Below are 23,428 nucleotides of genomic sequence, written 5' to 3'. Positions count from 1 at the left end.
GTGGCTCTGTGCACCAGAGCTGTGCCGAACCATGGAGGAGGAGCACTTGGGATGCACACAGAAAACACCATTTCCTGCGCCTGAGTCAGACATGGATAGCCAGCCTCCCCCTTCCTCCTCAATCCCAGAAAAACAACACATATCATGCCTTCTGGAAAGGAATGTATCCTTTGCATGCAGAGTGGAAACTGTTTATAAATCCCTAATCCCCTGACATCAAAAGTATGGTGACCGCCTGTCTTGGATTTTTTGGGGGGGACAAATGTATTTATTATACTACATGTCCTTAGTTTCCATGTGGAAAAAAATGTGGTCTCCAGAATCATAAGGTCTTTCTCAACAGATTGAAAAGCAAGTCCACATAAGCAACATATACTGAAATCCTGAGACCAACAGCCAAGGCTGCATAAAAAATGTGGGAGACGGGCTTTGCGGGGAAAGGGAGAGTGTATGTGCTAAGAATCAGCCTCTACTTTTCACTTTTTTCTCCTTGGATTTTAGGCTAAGGTGACATAAGTTGCAGCGTTCCTAGCAGTGACTGTAAAGCTGACCTGACTCGGCTGCCGCCTTCAGTCCACAAGAAGAACTACACACACACAAAATGCCTCGGTATAAGTTACCATGGTGATGCTAGTTCCACCACATTTCATCTGTGTAAAAATTTCAGGCAAAACAGGATAGAGAAGTACGGGCTAAGAAGGAGTTAACACTCCACGTTTTTTGGTTGCTGTTGCAAAGTTACTATTAGCTTTGGTCAAAGATGGCAATTTGAAGTGAAATCGTTTGAAAAATTGAAAACAAGCAAGGATGAAATGCCTACCAATCCATTGGAGAAATCTAATATCAGCATACATGGGACATTTAGGTCTTCCTGGCTCTACTGACTAGTGAGAGGAATGTGGCTTACCAAATTACAGAAGATTTCAAAGCCAAAAAAGTTGGCATACCAACTTGAGAGGGAAAAGTGATACACTTGGTTCTCAACCTTCCTAATGCTGCGACCCTTTAATACAGTTCCTCATGTTGTGGTGACCCCCAACCATAAAATTATTTTCGTGGCTACTTCATAACTGGAACTTTGCTACTGTTATGAATCGTAATGTAAATATCTGATATGCAGGATGTATTTTCAGGGGTCGCGACCCACAGGTTGAGAACTGCTGCAAGAACCCTAAGGAAGTTGGGGACTTGGACAAAGGTAACAAGACAAGAGTCAACCTATAAATGGAAGATGGTAACAAAATTAACCCATATTATTACAATGTACTGGAGAAAGGAATGGGCTAAAAAGCTAAGACAAGGGAGGAGTTTATAACTTTATGTAGTAAAACGTGGCTGGAAGCTCTACAGACTGAAGCAGGGAGGAGGCTGAGGTCTCTGGGAGACTAAACTTGCAAGTAAGGACTTACTTCCTCACCCCATTCCTTCCTTGCGGGGCCCAGAAAGTCAAAGGAAGGTGAAGAGGTTAACCGTGCTGATTTACAAAGACAGCGAGGAGGAACTCACTCGGTCTGGGCCAACTCTGGACATCTGAACTGGGGCGACAGGACCCAGACAACCACCTCAGGAAATGAGTAAATGAAAAGGGGAGGTCGTGGAATTATTTAGCCCTAGAACAACGCTGCCCAGACGGGGGTGGGGGGTGGAGCAAGAAGAAAATCTCAGAGAAGGAATGTTGACAGTGAGAATGCTAAGTTAAGACAGCACTCCAGGCCCCCTGATGTCCCTTGCTTGATGTCCATAAAGCCCCAGAGGATTATGCAACCCTTGCGTATTCGAGACATCAATACAGTCTGGACTTGGGGCCGGTTGGGGGTCTGGGGTCACGTCCAGGAGACGTACTAGTAGGTCAGCTCGAGCGCTCCTCTGTCATAGAGCTAGAGCGATCGGGATTCGAGAGCTGCCGCCAGGGTAATTTTTTAAAGTTAGGGACATTCGAGGAGTCGTAATGGGAATAGGAAGGGGGCTCTCTCGAAGGCGAGGAATGTGGGGGCGGCCTGAAGAGAGAGGAGCGGGGCCCGCGCGGGAGGCGCCGGCGGGTGGGATCCGGGGACCCGGGGGCGGGGGCCGAGGGCGGGAAGGGGCCGGGCTGGCTAGGGGCGGGACCAGGCGCGGTGGCGGTGGCGGGGGCTGCGGCGCGGGGGGCGGGGTTGCTGGGCCTGGGACACCCCCTCCCGGTCCCCTGGCGGAGCGGCTTCGACTCCGGCAGCACTGGAGGCAGCAGAGGCCGGAGAGCGACTGGCGGGGCGCGCCCACCACGGTGGACCGGGACGCTTCCCCTCGGGGACCCTCCGCCGCGCGTCCCGCGGGAGCCAGCGGGACCCCCGGGCGGCAGGGAGCGCCGGTGGCTGCGGCGGCGGCACCATGAGGCGGCCGTGGGGCGCGCTGCTGCTTGGCGCCCTGCTCTGCGCACACGGTAAGCGGCGCCGCCGCGCCCGCGCCGACCGGCCTCCGGGGAAAGTTTGTCCCTGGGTCCCGCCGCTGCAGAACTCAGATCCCGGGAGCCGGACGGCGCGGGCTGGGCCCGAGACCCCTCGCCCTCGGTCCCAGCAGTAGCCCCGAGACTGCGTGCCGGGGCGGGCAGCACGAGCTCCCCCAGCTCCGAAGTCCTGGATGGGGAGTGGCGGACGAGCTCCCGGGGCCCGGGCCGGGGCTGGGGCAGATCCGAGGCGCTCGTGCGCCCGCCCTCGCGGCTCTTTGAAGAGCTGGGGGCGGCTTCCCTTTCAGGTTAAGGTGGGGTCTCTGTGTCCTGTGTGCGAAGAAAGGGACGCGGGGGAGGACGGTCGCTAGACCGTAAATTCTAAATATCCCTCCTTCCAGGGGCGGGGGTCTCGGCAGATCGCGGGGAGGGCCCCCGGGGAATCTGAACGCGAGCTCGGGGACTCCTCTGCTGGGGCGACGGTTCCTCGGCTGCAGACCTCGCTCCCTCCGAGGGTCCTCCGGCACTGCTTGCTTGCAGCACCTCCCTGGAGCAGGATTTTTGGGTTCCCTCTCCTGGCTGCGACCAATCAGCTCCCTGCCCTAGATCCTTCCCGGAGGGGCGGAGAGGGGGGCAGGATTGAAAACGCGGCCGAGAAGGGACTCTGGGGAGAAACTGCGGGAAGACTCCCGCAGATCTGTGCGGGCCAGGGGGAGCGGGGCGGGGGGGGGGGGCGGGTAGCGCCGAACTTGCGAAGGCAGCCTCCCGGCCGGCCCGCGCGCGGTGGCCTCCGGGGAGCTGGACGGATGGCAGCGGGGCTGCTGCTTCATCTGCTCCTCATTAATAGCTTGTGTGGTGCCCGTGCGCAACTGTTGTGTGCGATCGGGGCTCCGATGGAATGTATTTCTCCGCAGCCGCCTAGGACCGTGGGTGCACCCCGTGGGTTAGCAACTGCCTCTAGTTCTTTGATCTTTGAACCCCAGCTCTATTCACCCACCACTGTCCAAAGGCGGGGAGATCCGAATCTTCCCATTCTCCTTGCAGCCCGGATGAGGGGTGGGGGTGGGAACCGAGGGTCTGCAGACCCTGGCCTTGCGCCGGTTCTTTCTGGAAGGTAGGGGAGCTCGTGTGGAAATAATCGGTGCAGGTTTCGGAGCTCGCCTGGCAGGGCATGGAGATGCCTGGACGCTTGTTTTAAAGATGGGCTTACCTCCACGTCCAAAACGGAGCGCTAAGGTGTTAGTTAAACTACCTGTGGGTTTTAAGTGACTTTTTCCATGCTCTTTCCCTCCGCTCCGCTCTTCCCCGCCGAGTAGTAGCCTGGCTGCCCCACGTTCCCCTCGGCGCGGTGCTCGCCCCTCCCGGCGGGCGCTCTCCGGGAAGGTTTATTTGTAGCCTCTTCGGCGTGTCGGGACAGCGGCCCTACTGGGGTAGGAATGTAGCTGCTCTTCCCACCACATGGGCCCCTTAAAGGGACAGCTATGCTTTTTGGGGGTTTCCCCCTTCCGCTGCAAGGGAAGGGGATGGAACTTTCCTTTCGGCCCCCTGGAGGAAGTTTTGAAAAAGATCAAGGGAAATGGCAAGGCACTGGAAAAAAAAAAGGGGGGGGGGGCGGCTAAAACGGATACCAACAAAGCCAGAAAGGAGATTGTCGCCTTCTGCCCTAGGGAAAGGGGAGCTGGAAGGTTCCGGGCTGAGACGGGCCAAGAGGATTTTACTGCTCCAGAGCTGTCAAGACTGCATACACTACATCTCCATTGAGAATGGGGTAGAGAAGTGTGTGTATTTAATGCTTCCCCATAAAAAAAAAAAAAAAAAAAGGATGTGACGGTTCTTTGTAACTCTTTTGGGTTCTTTTTAAGGACAAAAAGTTCAATGGAAACCTCTAAGCACGGGAGGCTTTCTGTGCACACGTGTAAGGACAGTCAGTGGCATGAAGATGTAACCTTCACCTGGCTTGATAATGAGCCGTCCTTGGAGGCCTGGAGGGGACAGATTCAATGATTCACCAGTGAGAGTGAGCAGTGGCCCAACCAAAAATACCACCACAAAGATTCCTAAGGCTGTGGTCCAGGGCTCAGGGAGAAGACAGTGTGTCATAGTAGATCAGTTAGGCAGACGTGACCTTAGCTAGGACTGAATTCAAGGCACTAAAGTTTAAGGTTCTGTTTGGATGCTGCTAGTCCTTTGGGCTTTTCTAGAGCCTGTGGGTGTGACTTGATCCTGTGTAACACTCCAACCTTAAACATTTTGGAAGCAAACCTGAGTGCTGATAAAGGCCCTAGGAATTTTTCTCCTGAGGATTGAGGTGGAAGCCCTCCACCATTTGAAGAGTGGAGACCATGTTTATCTTGGAGGTTTCTTGCAGGTAAGTGGAAAGTTGAAAATTCTGCCTAGGAGTAACTAGGTAGGGAGAGGTTTTTTTCCTGAGGACGAGTGCAATAGAGTGGGGCTCAGACCTGTCTCCTTCCCACCCGGCTGTTGTCATGGTGCTTAGTTGACCTTGTCCTTGATCTTATTGGACTTGTGAAAGATGCTTGGCTTGTCACTGATTTTGGATTTCCTCTTCTGCCCCTGTTGAATATCAGATAACTTCTTTGGGACTAGCACATGGTATTAAGAATGACAGGTGCAAGGGAACCAAGTCTGGCCATGTCTGATACAGAGCACGTGGGGCATGTCCATCTTCTGGATCAGCAAAGTACACAGGAGGTCACAGAGGACAGGGTGTGTTTTATGGGTCTTTGCTCACTCTTTCTACTGATTGACTGCTAATCTTGATCCCCAAGAAGAAGGTTAATGGGAGAGATTGGCTATGCTGCTTCTGCTTTGAAGAGAAGATCAACACTAGGGGCTTTCTGTTCAGGAATAGCATTTTGGGGACTGCTTTAAGACGTAGTCTTGTCTTTTATTATGATTGGGCACATTTCATAATTACGAGACAGCTCCACACCCTTGGTTGACTAGGTCTCTTAACCACAGTTTCTACATTCCTTGGTGCAGCTTAGCCATGAGTTTTGTTACAGTTGCCTGAGCATGGGGCATCTGGGCCCCAGTCTGTGTCTGGATTGCCATCTCACCTTCACCATCAGAAGCCCTTCTCCCCTACTCAGGTTGGTGGGACTCAGTGTCCCAAGGAAGACTTCGTGCTGACTGGTTGGTTGGCAGAGCCTGGGTTTAGCCCTATAAATAGCTCTGATGAATGCCTGGGCTTGCTGTTCTTCCTCCAGCTTAGAGCTGGCAGGGTGGGGTTCTTTCTTGCCAGTACACTCATGGGGCATTCTTTAAACTGAACTTTATACCCATTCATTTGTTCATTCATTCTGCAAATGCACATTTGTCAAGCACTAATCTAATCACTGCATGCAGAGCACAGTGATTAAGAAGCACAGGCAGACCTGGGTTTGAATCTTGGTACTTCCTGGTGACTCTGTGCAAAACACTTAATATCCTTGAACTTCAGGGTTCTTATCTGTAAATGGGGGTGGGTGTGAGGGAGGGCAGTAGTAAGTCATCACATGCGATTATTGTAAAAATTAAATAATGGTATATTCAAACCATTCAGTACAGAGCCTGACAACTACTGTGTTACTATAGGCCTGAGTAAATGTTAGCTGTTTGTTAGCAAGCTTGCATAAGGGGATTAGAGATGGTTCTTGCTTTTGGACTGTGGGAGCCAGGTAAACAAATCATTATTCTAGTGTCATGTGCTAAAATGAGGCTCAGCCCTTAATTCATTTCAGCTGTGTGTTTTTTTGTGTGTGGGGGGGAGGTTTGTTTGTTTGTTTGATTCTTTTAAAGATCTTGCTCCTTCTTTCCCCCCTTAAAAACATAATGAAACCCAAACATAGTTCCCTCCTGTGCACACTTCCAGAAAATAGGCCCATTAAGCTGTACTGTGAGTCTAGGAGCTTACTCTGCCTTGATTGTCTTGGGAGAGCCTCTGGGAGATGGGGCTTTCCTCTGTGAGCTACCCTGTCGAAGCCCTGAGGTCAGGGATGCAGCCAGGCACCCTCACTCTAAGTTTGCTGTGACCTGGGGTGAGAGGTGCTGGCTGAGGTCTCTTGTAGCTGGAACAGTTTAGAATTCCAAGCTGTCCCTCCCACTGGCCTGGGAAAGGAGTCAGGCCCCAGAGCTCGTAAGGTAGTAATTGCCCCAATTTGGGGGCTGGGCTGTTGCGGAGCCGCCTGCCTACCGTCTTCAATGAGGAATCCTGTCAGTGTGCAGGGATAATTGATGTGGATCTCAAGTCCCCGACTCACCCCCCCATCTCTTCCACCCCAAAGTTTGACCCCTGTTGTCTCTTTGTTTCTTCCTTTTAACTTGGTGCCAGTGATGTGATGTTTCTGGGGGTTGTGGAAAGTTGACTGTAACCAAGAGCAGCTGTGAGAAAGAGCCGATTCCCTCGCTCCCCTGGCAGTCGTTGGACTCCATTTTCTGTTCTGCGTTTTTGATGTAGCAAGAAGCAAACAGCCTAGGTGCCCCTGGGCACCTCTTATGCCCTTCAGAGCGAACTTCATTCTCTCACTGCACGTAGGCATTTCCCTCCTTGCTCACAGCTGAACGCGCTGACTGTACCAGTAAGCGTCCCTCACACCCTGCGCCCCTGCTCACTCGGATTAGAGTGAGGAAGGGAAGGGCGCTGCCTGAGACCCAGCTGAGAAAGCCTTGCTGGGACTTGCTGCAAGCCGGGACTTGGCCTAAGGGCGCTCCTCGCCTCACCTCTGTGCCGAGCGGAGGATCAGAGCTGCAAGCCCAGCCGGAAACAAAAGACTGGGAGCGAACCCATCTGGCTGAGAGGCCGCGACACAAAGGTGCTGCTGCATAATTTATCACGGGAAGTTTTCTGCGGCTGGGAAGCTCGCGGCTCCAGGCAGAGCCTTTTTGGGGGAGAGGGACCCTCCCCCGTCTGGGTATAGGGTCAGACAGGTACAGAGTAGGGCATCGGGAGAGACACCTAGCTTTAAAGGGGCCAGGGCCTCCGGTGATCTCTCCAATCGCAGCAGCTCAACTTCCGGCCAGGCCTGCAGTGGGGGTGGAGGAAGTGCTCGTGTCCCCTACGTTGGCCCCAGCCTTGGGGGCTTGACTGCCACCACCTTTGGGGCATGGATGAGGACGAGAGACAGTTTCTCTGTCTGGAAACCAAGTACAGATGCCTGGTTATAATATCCATAAGTCTAGCAAATAAGAAAGGGGAGCTCCCTTCTCTTTTTTCTACTCCCTGCCCCCTCACCCTGGGCCGGTTAAACAAGAAGTTTCAGCGCAGGTTCAGAGAGGCAGTAAGAGTGAATGGCTCTAAAGTGTATCTCCCCCAAATGAGAATTTTTCCTTTTCTGGGAATGATCTCCTCTGGTGACCAGTTTTGCACCACAAACTGGGACATGTGCTCTGAAAAATACAAATGTGCTTCTGCGGTAGTTAATATTTTTCAGCCTTTTGCTGTATCCCCGGCATTGCGATAAATGGATAGCGTGTATTATCACATTTACTCCTCACAGTATACTTACGAGGCAGGCACTGTTGGGTGTCTGGCAGATGGGAAACTGAGGCCCAGAGCCATTTGCTGTCACACAGCTGCTGAGTAACTGAGTCAGGATTTGAATCCAGAGCCTAACTTGTTAACCCTTTAACCTATACTTAGCACAGAATATTTTATATCAAAGCTATCCCAGAAGATGTAGGTGGGGAGTATTCATATTTTATCTTAAGTTGACCTCACCTCTTTGTTTTCAGACCTCCCTTCCCAGGGAATACTAAAGCATAAAGAATTACCTTTGGTAGAGGGGGCTTTTAAAGGCTCCCAGAAAGGGTGATGTGATTTGTTATTCCCTGAAGCCAGGTCTTACTTGTGTTTTGAGATATAGGCGGTGGGGAGGGTGGGGGTGGGGGGGAAGGAAAGCAATATTTTGAACAGCCCTCACAGAGCACAGCTCCATTCAAGCCCTATTGCACTTGTGAAATCTGTTGACTGAGCTCACGGGCGGGGCGAGTAGACTTTTGAGGGCCTGTATGGAGATGTTGGGGCTAATAATAATGTAGAAGTCCCCCTTATTCTCAGAGGATACAGGGAATATGTTCGAAGACCCCCAGTGGATACCTGAAACCACAGACAGTACCGAACCCTATATATACTATGGTTTTTCCTGTATCTACATACTTATGATAAAGTTTAATTTATAAATTAGGCCTAGTGAGAGGTTAACAACAATTACTAATAGAATAATGATAACAATACACTATAATAAAAGTTGTGTGAAGGTGGTCTCTTTCTCAAAATATCTGATTATATTGTATGTACAGCATAGATATGCTGGACAAAAGGATGATTCACATCTGGACAGATGCAGCGGATGGCGTGAGATTTTATCACACTACTCAGAATGGCATGCAATTTAAAACTTATGAAATGTTTATTTATGGAATTTTCCAGTTAATATTTTCAGGCCACTCTTGACTGCGGGTAAGTGAAACAGCAGATAAGGAGGGACTACTGCAATAACAACAAAAGTAGCTGCTTACTGGGTACTTCATATGTATTATCTCATTTAAACCTCCCAACAACCATATGAAATAGGTACCATTATTATCCCCATTTTATAAAAGAGGAAACTAATCCGTTTTTTAATTGCTCTGTAACTTATAGGTTCTGAATTTAGGTTGCTTTTTTCTATACCTGCCTCCTAGGAATTGGTTGATGATAAATTAGGCAAGCATGAAGGACACCAGGTGCTGAGAGCCCTCCAGAAAAAGGCAATAAAGCAGAACTCTTGTCACCATCTTCCACCTCTGCCAATAGTCAGTCATACCACCAACTTAACTCATTGAGGTGACACACAGTAGGGTTTTTAGACATCTCCAGCTCTGACATTATGGTGTGGCTAGATAAGACAGTTCTGAGTTATATCTATATCTATATCTATATCTAATACGCTAAGTGTCCATCCAACCAGTCACTATGATGTGCACTGACCACCAGGGGGCAGATGTTCAATGCAGGAGCTGCCGAGCTGCAGTGACTTGGCAGAACCGCTGTTCTCGGGTGACGCACCCCGAAACCAGAGAAAGGAGCGCGATTCCTCACGGAGCTGTGCGATTCCATCTTCAGCTGTGGGTTATGTTGTTGCCGGGGCACTGTCGGCCCTGAATCTGGTTTATTGCACACTTGCATTCCACACCCTGTACAACAGCAACTTTGTAGAGTCCCCTCTTGCACTCCAGGACCTCTCAGGGGATGTCAGAGAGCCGGTTTTGGCCTGATCCCCGCAGGCCAGGCCAAGGGACCCTACCTGCGGGAGGGACCCTTGCTCACTTCGCAGACACCAGGGAGGGACCACGGGAGGTTGGCTCCAGGGCGTGTCTGGCCCATCTTGCCCAGTCCTGCCCTGCTGGCCACCTTCTAATTAATTTCCTTTCAATGTGCACGAATCCATGCACCATGTCACTAGTATTCTAAAATAGTAATAGCAAGAGCTATCATTTATTGAGAGCTTAGTATGTGCCAAACATTGTGCTAAGTGCTTTTCATGAATTAACTAATTTAATTCTCATCACATTCATATGAGGTAGGGATTCTTGTTATCCCTATTTTCCTGATGAGACAGTAAGGTATAAAGAGATTTTAAAATGTGCCTAGGGCCGAAACCGGTTTGGCTCAGTGGATAGAGCGTAGGCCTGCGGACTCAAGGGTCCCAGGTTTGACTCGGGTCAAGGGCATGTACCTTGGTTGCGGGCACATCCCCAGTAGGAGATGTGCAGGAGGCGGCTGATCGATGTTTCTCTCTCATCGATGTTTCTAACTCTCTGTCTCTCTCCCGTCCTCTCTGTAAAAAATCAATAAAATATATATTTTTTAAAAAATGTGCCTAGGGCTAGATAGCCAGGAATTAGCTTAGGTTTGTTCCCATGCCTTAAGAGTATGCTCTTCTGCCCCATAACTTCAGCGGAGGTTGATCATTAAGAAATTCTTTTCTGTGTTTGAGTGGAAAGAGAGGATTGAACTTGCTTGGACCAGTAATCATGTGTCTGATGGTATCTGATGGCATGGCCTTTTGAGAGGGCCTATTAGGAAAGATTTCGCCAGGTAGATTTTCAAACCTACCAGGTAAGGATCTAGGGACAAAACTAAATAGAGTCACAGCATGGTGGTATCCCAGCCTGATAAGACAGTGAGGCAAAGGAACTCTTGGAAGGGAGTGAACTGGATCGGACTAGGAAGCCATCTGAAAGAGAAGATTCCTATTTTCTTGACAGGTTGGATAGGAAATAACTACTTTGATTTCTGATATTCTAGGCCTCTCTTTTCCTTTGACTCCAACTCTCACAAGACTCTAGAGCAGTGGTTCTCAACCTTCCTAATGCCGCGACCCTTTAATACAGTTCCTCATGTTGTGGTGACCCCCAACCATAAAATTATTTTCGTGGCTACTTCATAACCATAATTTTGCTACTGTTATGAATTGTAATGTAAATATCTGATATGCAGGATGTATTTTCATTGTTTGCGACCCACAGGTTGAGAACTGCTGTTCTAGAGTAGAGGAATGTATTATTGATACATTTATTCATTTTACACACTTCTATTGATCATCTTCTATATACTAATCATTGAACTATGCACTGTGTATAAAAATACAAAACTCTAGATCACACAATTCGAACTGCCAAGAGGCTAATGTTCTAGTAAGTGAACAATGATCCCATCAGTATGCTAACTGCTACCGTAGGAGGAGACACAAAGGGCCCCTGGCTCACAGAGCTGGGGCTTTTAATTTGTCTGGGGCACGTGGGTCCAGGTGGGACAGCATCAGGAAAGGATTCATTTCCTGACCTCCTTCCTTTTTGGTGTTGTGTCCGATGTTTTCTACTCGTTTTAGCTTTCTTCTTTCTTATGACAAGGACCAATTACATTTACCTTTTTTTTTTTTTTTTTGGTGTTGCTTCTGATATTTTCTGTGCAGGCTCCATCCTTTCAAAAAGGGACTGTTTATAGGTACCAGCTTTCTCCAGATTCCACGTATCTCTTGGACAAGGTTAGATCCATTTCCATGTGGTTCTTTGTTGTCATTCCTTTCAGTTGTCAGTTTTGTCTTGCTACATGGTCATCCCTTTTAGTGATGGGTAGCTTATTGATTTAGCTACCCCAGGAGCCAAAATCAGTGAATTAGTCCCTCAATTGGCCTGGATGTAGTTTCGGGTCATTTCATATAACTTACCCTCATCAAATAAGGTTATATCCTCACTGTTTCCACTAGTGGACAGGAAAAGAGAGGAGAGCTTCGTGTTATAAGAAAAACGTCCGCCCTGGTCGGCATTTTCAGTGGTTAGAGCTTCAGCCCAAGAACCGAAGACCCCAGGTTCAATTCCTTCCAGTCAAAGGGCACATACCTGGGTTGCAGGTTCCCCAACCCAATTGGGGGTGCATGGGGAAGGCAACTGATCAATGTGGCTTTCTCACATCGATGTTTCTCTCTCTCTCTCTCTCTCTCTCTCCCTCCCCCCTCCATTCCATCCTCTCTAAAATCAATGGAAGAAATGTCCTCCAGTGAGGACTAACAACAACAACAAAAGAAAAGGAAAAACATCCGTCACTTATATGAGTAATGATCCTCCCTTTCCCACTGTCATCCCTTCTACACCGGGGGAGCCATCTCATTCCAGCACTCACAGGACACTCCTTAAGCGTCTCATCTCCAGTTCAACTTGAAAAAGCTGTTCTGTGGCTGTGTAGTCACTGTCCAAGTGACAGGTGTGGTCCCCCTTCAGCCGAGCATTCTGTGGGATGCTGGAGAGCAGCGCCTCTCCAACTCGACTGTGCATCAGTGTAAGTCGGGAAGCTCATTGAAAGTCCAGATTCTGAGATCATATGAAGAGACGAATGCTTGTCTCAGGGTCAGAATGGGGCTGGCATCCTGGCTGTCCTACTCGCCCCATGATCTTGGCCAAAGCAGGTGGCTTTATCTGTTAAATGGGCACTAGAGTAACTAACTCAGGGCTGTTATAATGATGACAGAAGAATGCAAGTGTGTATGCAAAAGGAAGCTTGTAAGCTGTAAAGAAAAACAACAACACGTAATTGTTTGTTGTCAGAGCCCTGTTCCTTTCTGAACCAACACAACACTGAGGCACTGGTTCAAAGGACTGGAACTCCAGACTGTCTCTCTGCTCCACTTCTTTACCTGAGGGCAAGGGAAATTGGTCTTTGGCTTTAGAAGTAACCAGGAGAGGTCACTTCTTGAGATCCATACACGCATGGCCTATTTGCTAATGAAGAATGCATTAAGGAGAGGGACCCAGAAGTCTCAGTGTTGTAAATCCCCTTTTTTAACCAAAGGGTTTTGAAACATTCTTATAGTAGCAATACCATTATTGGAAGGCGGTATCATGAAGAGACTAAGAGCAGTGGCTCTGGAACTGACCCGCCTGGGTGTGAATGCTGGCTTCCCCCCTCAGTACCTGTGAGACCTACTGATGGACTCCACCCCTCTGAGGCTCCGTGTCCTCAACTGTAAAGGTGATGAGAACAGTAGTGCCACCTCCTTGAGTTGTTGAAAGCTTTCCATGACATAGCGCATGAAAAGCACTTAGGAAAGTGCTTAGGGTACCTGGCGAGTACTCGGGAAATGCTGGCTGTATTATTAGGAGGCTTTTGAGGTGTGCCAGCCCTGTGCAAGGCAGTTTACATGAGTTAGTGAACCTTTGTAAAACCTTTTACAGTGGAACTGTTATCACTCTTATCTTATGGATGAGGAAAGGGAGGCTCAGAGGCAATCATTAACTTGCTCCAAGTGCGACAGTTAATGGTAGAACCGGAATTTGAACTCGAGTCTTTCTGACTCCAGATTCTGTGCTTTCTCACACTGGACACAGTCTGGTATACCAGAGGGAAGGTTCCCTTCTTTCCTACAAAAGAATACAGTGAGAAATTGGTAAGAGGGCTGAGATTTCAGTTAAGCTTTCAGGAAGGCCCTAGGAGCACATTGTAGTCCTAAAACTGAATGTCTTGATGACAGGGATAGTGCACGCTTTGGGGAGAGATCTCCTTGTTGAACTGCATTAGGGGGGAGGCCCCACACCCTGGACGCCAATGGGAGCTTGCAGTGTGGCCCGCCAGTATCTTTCAAGGCCAGAAGCATAGCTGAGTTTTCTGACTTGACGCTTCTTAAAATGAGCGCTGCGATTTGCCACCCGCAGCCATTTGTTTCCCTTTTCCACTCACCATTCTTTCGGCTAAAAAGGGTTAAACACTGTCCTTTATAATCACAGCCAGGACTTGAGTGAAAAGCCAGAATTCCACCTCCGGGGATCCCAGAGGGGTAGCAGTTGTCCAGAAGAGCTGACTTTTTGCAGTATAATATGTCTGTTTACTGTATGAATGCCCAAGCCAAGGATTTGCCTGGCTGGTGGCTGCCTGGCCTTCACATGCTGCCGTTCAGATGTTGCTCTGACATGCAGGAAGTCGCCACTCTTCAGCCGCCTGCAACTAACTGGATGCCCACCCGATGGAATGCTTTGTTCCTGAAGTTTGCACGGGAAATCAGGACTTTTGCTATTTTTCAGACAAAGGTGGGGGTGGGGCCCTAAAAAGAAGCTGGAGGAGGGGGGAGCCTGAAGGCTCCTCTTTTCTTTCAGTATTCCCCTGACTTGCCTGCAGCACCAGGATACTGCTGTTCTTGCTCTCCCTGTTCTTAAAAACCAGGCCTTTAGGGAAAATTTAGCCTCTGCATCCCCACACATGTATTTACTAAGCATCTTTGATGCTCCAAGGCATGAGGTCAGCTTCTTTCACATTTATCTTCTTGTCCAATCTGTGGGGTTTTTTTTTACAAACAAGGAAACAGGCTTAGGAAGCTAAGTGATTTGGACAAGGTCGCACAGCTGGTCAGGGGAACCCAGGTCTGTCTGCTCCAGGTCCAGTGCTTTTCCATTCTCCCCTCCCCCCAATTTCTCCCTCCTCCTCTGTTCTTGTCACCCCCTCACCCTGAATTCCTTGTTGGTACAGCCCCACTTCCTGCTGTGTGTAGCTAGCAGCAATTCTTAACCTCTATTGACATTTTGGGCCAGATAATTTCTTTGTTGTAGAGCCTGTCCTGTACGTTGTAGGATATTTAGCAGCATCCCTGGCTTTTATCCACTAAATGCCAGAAATACCGCCAATCACGACAACCAGAAATGTCATCATGCATTGCCAGATGCCCCTGGAAGGCTAGCCTGATCTTCCCTCTTCTCCACTCCCCGCCATGAAGGGGGTCAGCGTGTTGGAGAGCCCCGCAGCATGGAGTCCTCTGGAATCCTTAGCCTTTGCTATTTCATCCAGCCAAAGTCCCCTAAAGTAGTGCCTATAGCCTTGATGAGCTGGCCACACTACAAAAGTTCCTCAGGCTCTGGGGCTCCGGGTCTGAGTGAAAAAAGTCCCCATCTCTCCCTTCTCAGAGCTCTCAGAATGGGCCCAAGCCTGTGGGACTGGGCAGCTGGGTCTTCAGCTTCCCTGGGGAAGAGTCCTCTGTGGTGCACTTGCAGAGAGACCTGGAGAGACAGGCGTGGAGTAAGGTTTTCCGTGAGATGTGGAGATGCTGCACGTCTCAAATGGATTCCTTTGTTTCCACAGGAAATCCTGCATCTTTCCCAGGGCAGCTGATTCTCAGCATGTGGAGGGGGAGGGCAAGGTCTCAGTTGAAGATCTGATGAGAGCTGTGGTCCCTTACTTCAGAAATGTACATTTTGCCTGTAATTTCTGGGCTTCACTGATGCCCATGCCATCCATCCATCTATCCGTCCATCCATCCATTCATCCATCCATCCATCCATCCATCCATCCATATTTTCATCTAGGTTAGAAACCCTGCCTTATGCTCACGCTCACCCTTGGGGTTAAAATGGAGAGGAAGGGGCCTAGAGCTCTCCTTGCTTTTGGAGGATCTAGCAGTACACTCTTTTATTCCAGATCCTAAACTCTAAGCCAGGCTGAGTGATTGTACTGTGCAGTGAGGGTGTACATCAAGGAGATGAGCCAAGATAGAGAGGCTGGCTAGGTAAATAGGAAAGGAAGAGGGGTGGGAATTTAGGAGCTGACTCCTTTCCTGCTCCAGCCTGGCTTGAGGGGAGGAAGGGGAAAAGAAAGCAAGGGGGAGAGATGAGCAATGAGGGGGGGCCCCCGTCTTTCCCAGCTGCAGCAGCCCAGCGGGTAGATGAATGCTGGGAGGGGGAGAGTGACCCTGGCAGAACCCTTTGTTCCAGCTGAGGCTGGAGCAGGGGGCACTGAGCCATTCACACGCCATCCGAGGGCATCCTGCTGGGCATTCTGGGGAGGGGGCACAGCAGCCGGTCATGGGACTTGGCCAGGCAGATAGCTCAAGGCTCAATAGGGAAGCCCAGCTGCGTGCTGCGGAGGCTGGGGGAGGGGCTCCCTCTGCCATCCTGCCTCCAGGCTGTGGCCTATCCCACAGACAGGAAAGCTCAGAGTGGCTCCACTCGCTGTGTCCTGAGGTGGCCTGGTCCCTCTCTCCTTGGGCCCCACTCCTCCTTTTCAAAAGTGGTTTCCTCGTCTCAAAAGTGAGCTCTGACTGGGGGACTCACAGCAGTTTCCCTGTGGATTCCTTATCCCACAAAGGGTCCAGCATTTTAATTCCACTCTTATTTCTTGCACTCCCTGGCCCACACCAAGGGCCTGGTGCTGCTCAGAGGCAAAAGCATCTATATCTCAACCTCGTTTGGAAGGGAAGGACCTGGAGGTAGCATCTGCATCACCCCTTCTGTCCCCTGCTCCTCTATCCCCAAAGCACCAACTCTCCAGGTGACACCATTTGTCTCTGAGTCTTTGTGGCTGCCACTTGAAAAAGCCTGTCATGCAAGGGGGTACCTGGACTATTTGTCAGCCCAGAGTCAGAGGGTATCTTCTTGACCATTTGTGCCCGGAGGAGAGGAAGTCACCCTTCCGTGGTCTGCATCTCCCTTCAGTATCACCATGTCCACCTGGGAGACAGTGGTCCTAGACTTGGCTCCTCTACCTTCTTCCCTGGAATGGGCTTTGGTTGGGTGAGAACTGAGCCTTCACGCTTCCTTTCCTCTCTGCCCAGGCCTAGCCAGCAGCCCCGAGTGTGCCTGTGGTCGGAGCCACTTCACCTGTGCAGTGAGTGCCCTCGGCGAGTGTACCTGCATCCCCGCCCAGTGGCAGTGTGACGGCGACAACGACTGCGGGGACCACAGCGATGAGGACGGATGTAGTAAGAATCTCCCCACGGGACGGTGGGAAGTGGTAGAAGAGGGACCTGGAGAGGGGAGCTAGGACAAGTCTGATGGTATTCTCTGCGCATCGGCTGCGTCAGGCTCAGATCTTTGGATTCTTGTGAGGGTGATAGATATGACAGATGGGTGGTTTCCCAACAATATATATATATGGCTCTAGGCCTTGTTTTCCCTAGTTTCCATAGATATACATCCAGTAAAACAAACTTTGAGCCAGGCGCGCGTGACTCAGTGGTTGAGCATCCGCCTATGAACCAGGAGGCTACGGTTCAAGTCCCAGTCAGGGCACATGCCCAGGTTGCAGGCTCAATCCCATGTGCAGCATGCAGGAGGCAGCTGATCAGTGATTTTCTCTCATCATTGATGTTTCTATCTCTCTCTCCCACTCTCTTCCTCTCTGAAATAAATAAAAGTATATTTTAAAAACAAACTTTGAAGTAAGTATAGAGGAAAACACCCTTAGAACTACAGGTAGTCTCTTTAAATAGATCTCTCTGTATGTGAATAGGTGTATGTGTACTGCATGTTTGTGCATTTTTTAAGTGCATGTGATATACTACTGTAGATTATTCATTTCTCATTAATATTCTGTATAATCACATCTTTTTCAATAACGTAAACTTTGTAAGAACTATATTCTCTTTAAGTCTCTCATTTCCTCTAGTGTAATAACATGTGCACAACAGGCTAGAGGGCCCTGTCTTCGGTGTATAGAAATAGCACTGCTGAGTCAGTTGTCTGGGTTCAGGGGTGCAACCTGCGGCATGTATGTCTGAAGGTGGCTAATTAGCCTAATAAGAATGAAACTACAATCTGGACCTTATTACCACTAACCATTTCAGCTAATTGTGATGATGGTAAATGGCTCACTTTCATGCAGCACTTTCACCTGAGCCCTCTGTGAGCGGAGTATAATTATCCCCATTGTGCAGTCGAAGAACCTACAGCTCAGAGGGAGGACTCGACTTGCTCAGTGTGATAAGTAATGAGTTCTAGAACTGGAAATTGAGCCCAGATGTGTCAGTCATCATTTAACAAGAGGAAAGAGAAAAAAAAAATACACTTCTTTCTCTTGCTCGTGTTCTTCTTACTGCTTTCTTCGTGGTTTTGAGTTCCTTGGGCTATTCTGCCTCGTGAACCCCTCACCACCCTGCCCTGCAAATACTCTCACTTCTTTGCTACGGTTTCTGCTCAGCTCCTCCATGGGCTGGCGGGGGGCAGGCACAGGACTCTGGAGAAGGACTGTAACTCAGACAGCCCCGCTGAGTCTGCCGGAATGAGTGTACCACACTGATTCCTCCTTCCATGCTTTCTCCCCGGGACTCAGTGCTGCCCACCTGCTCCCCTCTTGACTTTCCCTGTGACAATGGCAAATGCATCCGCCGCTCCTGGGTGTGCGACGGGGACAACGACTGTGAGGACGACTCAGACGAACAGGACTGTCGTGAGTGCCGGCCGGCCGGCCGGGCGGGCGGGCTCCGTCAGGCTCTGTTGGGCGGGGGTTTTCAATCAGAAAGTGATGCCCCCAGGCCCATGTCAGCCTTTGGGTCTTCAGCTCTTGGTCCTGTTGCGTCATCTCCTCCAGTGGTCAGAGAAGGTCCTCTCCCCAGCCCCCATGAGACAGCCACCTGCTCCTGATCCCCGGGGCAGCCTTGGAGCTGCCTGCCTGCTCTGCTCCGCACGGCTATCTGTTGGGCTCCCAGGCACTGACCCCACTGCCTGCAGCAGCCTGACTGCTCTGCCCACAGCCCCCCGGGAGTGTGAGGAGGACGAGTTCCCCTGCCAGAACGGCTACTGCATCCGGAGCCTGTGGCACTGTGATGGTGACAATGACTGCGGGGACAACAGCGATGAACAGTGTGGTGAGTGGTGATCTGTGAGGCAGACAAGTGGTGGTGGATGGCCTGGCCATGGGAGGAGAGCACAGCAATGACTCAAGTACTGCCCCAACCTTGAACTGCCCAGGTATCTATGTGTCTGGAGTAGCTGGAGCAAGGCAAGGGGGAGGCCGTGAGGGGGCAGGGGGAGTGGCAGAGCATTCCAGACCCCCAGCAACCAGGGAGCAGGAGCCTGAGGCCCAGTCTGTTTAGGGCTTCAGCTTTCCCCAGAGAATCTGCACTGAATCTGTGGTGTCTTGCTGGCTAAATCAGACCTCCCCAGGATCAGTGAGGGTGAGAGTCAGGGAGGAGGTTAAGAGGGTTGCTTGTAGGGCTCCCTCAGGATTGCTGTCCCATTGCATCCCCCAGACATGCGCAAGTGCTCTGACAAGGAATTCCGCTGCAGCGACGGAAGCTGTATTGCTGAGCACTGGTACTGTGACGGTGACACCGACTGCAAAGATGGCTCTGACGAGGAGAGCTGTCGTGAGTGGCCCCAGACCTCAAGCTGTTGGGCTGGGATGGGCAGAGGGCTCTGTCACATGGGCTGAGGGCCAGGCTGAGGGGTGCATGAGTAGTGGGCAAGGAGAGTGGGTTCTTAAGAAGCAGCTCCTCCTAGACTGAGCTTGGGTGGAAGCAGGTTCCCCAGATGGGAAGGGCGGCCTCCTTTTGGTCCACCTGAATATGGGAGTCTATAAGGGCCATCTTCAATGAAGCCTGGTTACATCTCACTTGAGGAAGGCACTCTGCCTGCACATCCTGCCCCCTCCTCTGCCCAGACCTGAGTGTATGCCCCTCCCCACCCCTGCCTTCCTTCCAGCCTCAGCAGTGCCAGCACCCCCCTGCAACCTGGAAGAGTTCCAGTGTGCCTACGGCCGCTGCATCCTCGACATTTACCACTGTGATGGCGATGATGACTGCGGAGACTGGTCTGACGAGTCTGACTGCTGTGAGTGCTCCAGCCAGCTGGGTGGAGGAAGAGAGGAGGCCAGGCTGGGTTGGCAAGGCACAGGTGCCAGCTGGGGCAGGAGCACAAGGCGGGCAGAGACGGGGGGAGCCGGAATGCTAGGACTGTGGCTTTCTGGTCTGCTACGGGACACGGTGCACAGGCTGGTTTGATGTGTTTCCCCAGCCTCCCACCAGCCCTGCCGTTCCGGGGAGTTCATGTGTGACAGTGGCCTGTGCATCAATGCAGGCTGGCGCTGCGATGGCGACGCAGACTGTGATGACCAATCTGACGAGCGCAATTGCAGTGAGTGGCGGGGACAGCGCTGAAGGTCTGAGCTAGGAGCAGGGAGAGGGGTTGTGGAGCCAAAGAATCCACCACCAACAAAGCCTGAAGGCGGATTAGACATAACCACCAAGTACAGTTGTGTAGGTTGTGCACTGCGCAGAGGCGCCATGTCCAAACGGATGCCAGTCATAGACATATGTTCTGTACTTATATAGATTTATTTATTCATCATGGCCGTTTTCCAGCAGATGGCAGTAAAGTGTCTCGAGGCAATGGCACCATTTTCTAATTCATACCAAGATGCCCCATAGACCAGCTAGGACACTGGTGTCAAGAAGAGTGGCATGGCCCTAGCTGGTTGGGTTCAGTGGATAGGGCCTATGGACTGAAGGGTCCCTGGTTTGATTCCAGTCAAGGGCACATGCTGGGGTTGTGAGCTCAATCCCCAGTCGGGGGCGTGCAGGAGGCAGCTGATCAATGATTCTCTCTCATCATTGATGTTTCTCTCTCTCCCTCTCCCTTCCTCTCTGAAATCAATAAAAAAAAATATATTTTTTAAAGGAATAGTGGCATAAAGAACAATTTTGGGTGGCAGGGTGGTGTGTCGGGCTGAAATAGGGCCAGCCTTTCACTGGGCCTTTGCTTTGCCAGCCACCTCCATGTGTACAGCCGAACAGTTCCGCTGTCGGTCAGGCCGCTGCGTCCGCCTGTCCTGGCGCTGTGATGGGGAGGATGACTGTGCAGACAACAGTGATGAAGAGAACTGTGAGAACACAGGTAGAGTCCCCCAGGGGCCCCCCAGGCCCCTTAAGCCTATAGTTGGGGTGAAGGACAGGCAGAAAGAGGGTGTTATAGCTGCTATTCCAATTGGGTCAAGGTGCTGCTTTAGTTCATCTTGCTCACGGCCTGGATTTTTCCTGCCTTTCTCAGTTACCAGTGTCAAATCCAGGTGCGTTTGTTGACCTGCAGCCTTATGGCCTGTAATACAATATCAGGGCTATGAGTTTCCCTCGTCTCTCAGCCAGAGCCTGATGCTCTGGCCCAGTGAGCAAGGACTGCTTTCTGTGGCTGAGAGTCCCACCCCCACTCCCCTAGCCACGCCAGGTGCTGGGCACACAGATACACTCTCATTCTGTCCCACATCCTCACCATCCCCCGTGGTGTCCTGAGGAGAAAACGAATGCAGACATTTAGCCAGCCCTGTCTGAGCTGTTTCCTGCCTGGGACCCCGACCCTCCCACCTTGAGTCTCATCTGTCTCCAGCTCGCCTTAGAAAATGACAGGCTCCCATCCTTTTGTTGACCCAAGCCCTGCCCTGCTGTGACCTGACCCTCCCTCGGGCCTTCCCTCCCTTCTTCTCTAGGAAGCCCCCAGTGTGCCTCAGACCAGTTCCTGTGTTGGAACGGGCGCTGCATTGGCCAGAGGAAGCTGTGTAACGGGGTCAATGACTGTGGTGACAACAGCGACGAAAGCCCACAGCAGAATTGCCGTGAGTGTCCCCAGTGGGCGGGCCTGGCCCATGGTTTGTGGCTGAACCCCACCCATGCAGTTCAAAGAGAATCCTCCCTCAGGACTCCAGCAGCCTCGGGAGCTGTTCTTCGTGGTCCAGGTGGAATGCCAAGTTGGCTCTCTGGGGGAGGATTCTGGGCTCAACTCCCATCTCTGGCTTGGCTGGCACAGGGCCCCGGACGGGTGAGGAGAACTGCAATGTGAACAACGGCGGCTGCTCCCAGAAGTGCCAGATGGTGCGGGGGGCAGTGCAGTGTACCTGCCACACAGGCTACCGGCTCACAGAGGACGGGCACATGTGCCAGGGTGAGCTGGGACAGGTTTGGAGCAGGGCCAGGATGCTGGGCAGGGGTGGCAGACAGGCAGCTGTGTTTCCATGGGTCAGACATTTGACGGGCATGACCTCATTTCATCATAACAATAACCGTAAGAGGTAGGGAGTGTCCCTTCCACTTCACACGTGGGGAGACGGAAGCTCAGAGAGGGTAAGTGACTTACTGAAGGCCACAGAGTTGGTGTGAGTAGTTGGGATTCCAGCCCAGGTCTACACGACTTTGAAACCCTTAACCACTTGTTACCTAGCCTTCCCACTAGGTCTAGAAGATAGATGGGCATGTGGGCAGGGAAGCAACTAGTCAGCCAGGGAGTGGGGGTGTGAGGATGGCAGAAAAAAGAGCTCCTGGCCTGCCCGCTCCCCACAGATGTGAACGAATGTGCCGAGGAAGGGTATTGCAGCCAGGGCTGCACCAACAGCGAAGGGGCTTTCCAGTGCTGGTGCGAGGCAGGCTACGAACTCCGGCCTGACCGGCGCAGCTGCAAGGCTCTGGGTAAGGGGTGTTGGCATTTGGCTGGGTGGGTAGAAGTCTGAGTGTGGAGACAGCCAGGTGCTCCAGTGCTCAGCAATTTGCTGAGAGCTAGAAATATTTTCAACTCAGGAAAATGGAGCTGTGAGGTGTATGTTGGGCCCTCCAAAAAGCCTTGCTGGTGGGGGGGATCCGGTGGACTGGGCTGGGGGAGTATACTTTAGAAGCTCCCCCATTTTTAGCACTGATACCGGCAGCTTGGGACATGCCCTAATGGACCAGGGGTGCCATCTGTCAGCCCAGAAGCTGGGGTGCATGCTGAGGGTGCAGCTCTGGAGCCCAGTGGGGGCCCCATTTCTATGCCATGTCCCAGGGCCGGAGCCTGTGCTACTGTTCGCCAATCGCATCGACATCCGGCAGGTGCTGCCGCACCGCTCTGAGTACACACTGCTGCTCAACAACCTGGAGAATGCCATCGCCCTTGACTTCCACCACCGGCACGAGCTTGTCTTCTGGTCAGATGTCACCCTGGACCGGATCCTGCGGGCCAACCTCAATGGTAGCAACGTGGAGGAGGTTGTGTCTACGGGGCTTGAGAGCCCAGGTAAGGGAACCAGGCTCCATGGGGTGGGCCACACCGTGTGGGAAGTAGCCATGGAAGGATCAGGCTAGAGATTTGCAAACCTTAGGCAGCAGAACATCTTTTCTTCCAGTGAAATTTTGCATGGAACTAATGTTGATAACATTTGTTAGTATACTTTAATGTTATAGGTTCAGATTTATGTCATTGCTTGTTATTGAGCCCAGTGAGTTAGAATAATGAGACCAGTGTGATGAATGCAATCATTTGAAATCAGAGCTTTATGGATGACAGTTAAATTTCTATATCAGCTTTGCATCCAGCTTAATTCTGAAATTCGTTTTGATTGCTTGGTATTAAGAGTATTCTGATTGCCTGGCTGGCATGGCTCAGTGGTTGAGCGTCAACCTATGAACCAGGAGGTCACAGTTCGATTCCCAGTCAAGGCAAATGCCCAGGTTGCTGGTTTAATTCCCAGTGGGGGGTGTGCAGGAAGTAACGGATCAATGATTCTCTCCCATTGTTGATATTTCTATTTCTCTCTCTCCCTCTCCCTTCCTCTCTGAAATCATATCTACACTAATAAAAGAGAAACATAGTAATTGGCGTACGACAGCTACCCTTCCCATTGGCTAATCAGCGAGATATGCAAATTAACTGACAGCCAAGATGGCGGCCGGCAGCCAGGCAGCTTGAAACTAACACGAGGCTTGCTTGCTTCAGTGACGGAGGACTCCAACATTCCCCGCCTGCCACTGCAGGCCT

General features: G+C 51.1%; 1 protein-coding gene across 1 annotated transcript in view; it reads left to right on the top strand.

Annotated features, from left to right (window-relative positions):
- Positions 1 to 2,332: 2,332 nt before the first annotated feature.
- LRP4 (LDL receptor related protein 4) overlaps positions 2,333 to 23,428 on the top strand; it is a 51,475-nt gene continuing 30,379 nt past the window's right edge. The window contains exons 1-12 of the mRNA XM_081099683.1: positions 2,333 to 2,416; positions 16,492 to 16,638; positions 17,988 to 18,104; positions 18,409 to 18,522; positions 18,907 to 19,023; positions 19,358 to 19,486; positions 19,670 to 19,789; positions 20,423 to 20,548; positions 21,135 to 21,260; positions 21,452 to 21,586; positions 21,982 to 22,107; positions 22,457 to 22,687. Of these exons, the coding sequence (XP_080955809.1) occupies positions 2,365 to 2,416; positions 16,492 to 16,638; positions 17,988 to 18,104; positions 18,409 to 18,522; positions 18,907 to 19,023; positions 19,358 to 19,486; positions 19,670 to 19,789; positions 20,423 to 20,548; positions 21,135 to 21,260; positions 21,452 to 21,586; positions 21,982 to 22,107; positions 22,457 to 22,687 (1,540 nt within the window). The 5' untranslated portion in view covers positions 2,333 to 2,364. The remainder of the gene's footprint in view (positions 2,417 to 16,491; positions 16,639 to 17,987; positions 18,105 to 18,408; positions 18,523 to 18,906; positions 19,024 to 19,357; positions 19,487 to 19,669; positions 19,790 to 20,422; positions 20,549 to 21,134; positions 21,261 to 21,451; positions 21,587 to 21,981; positions 22,108 to 22,456; positions 22,688 to 23,428) is intronic.

The sequence above is a fragment of the Myotis nattereri genome (assembly GCF_964212035.1).
Source record: "Myotis nattereri genome assembly, chromosome: 9".
In the NCBI taxonomy this organism is placed as follows: Eukaryota; Metazoa; Chordata; class Mammalia; order Chiroptera; family Vespertilionidae; genus Myotis; species Myotis nattereri.
This window is presented reverse-complemented; position numbering and strand designations above follow the sequence as displayed.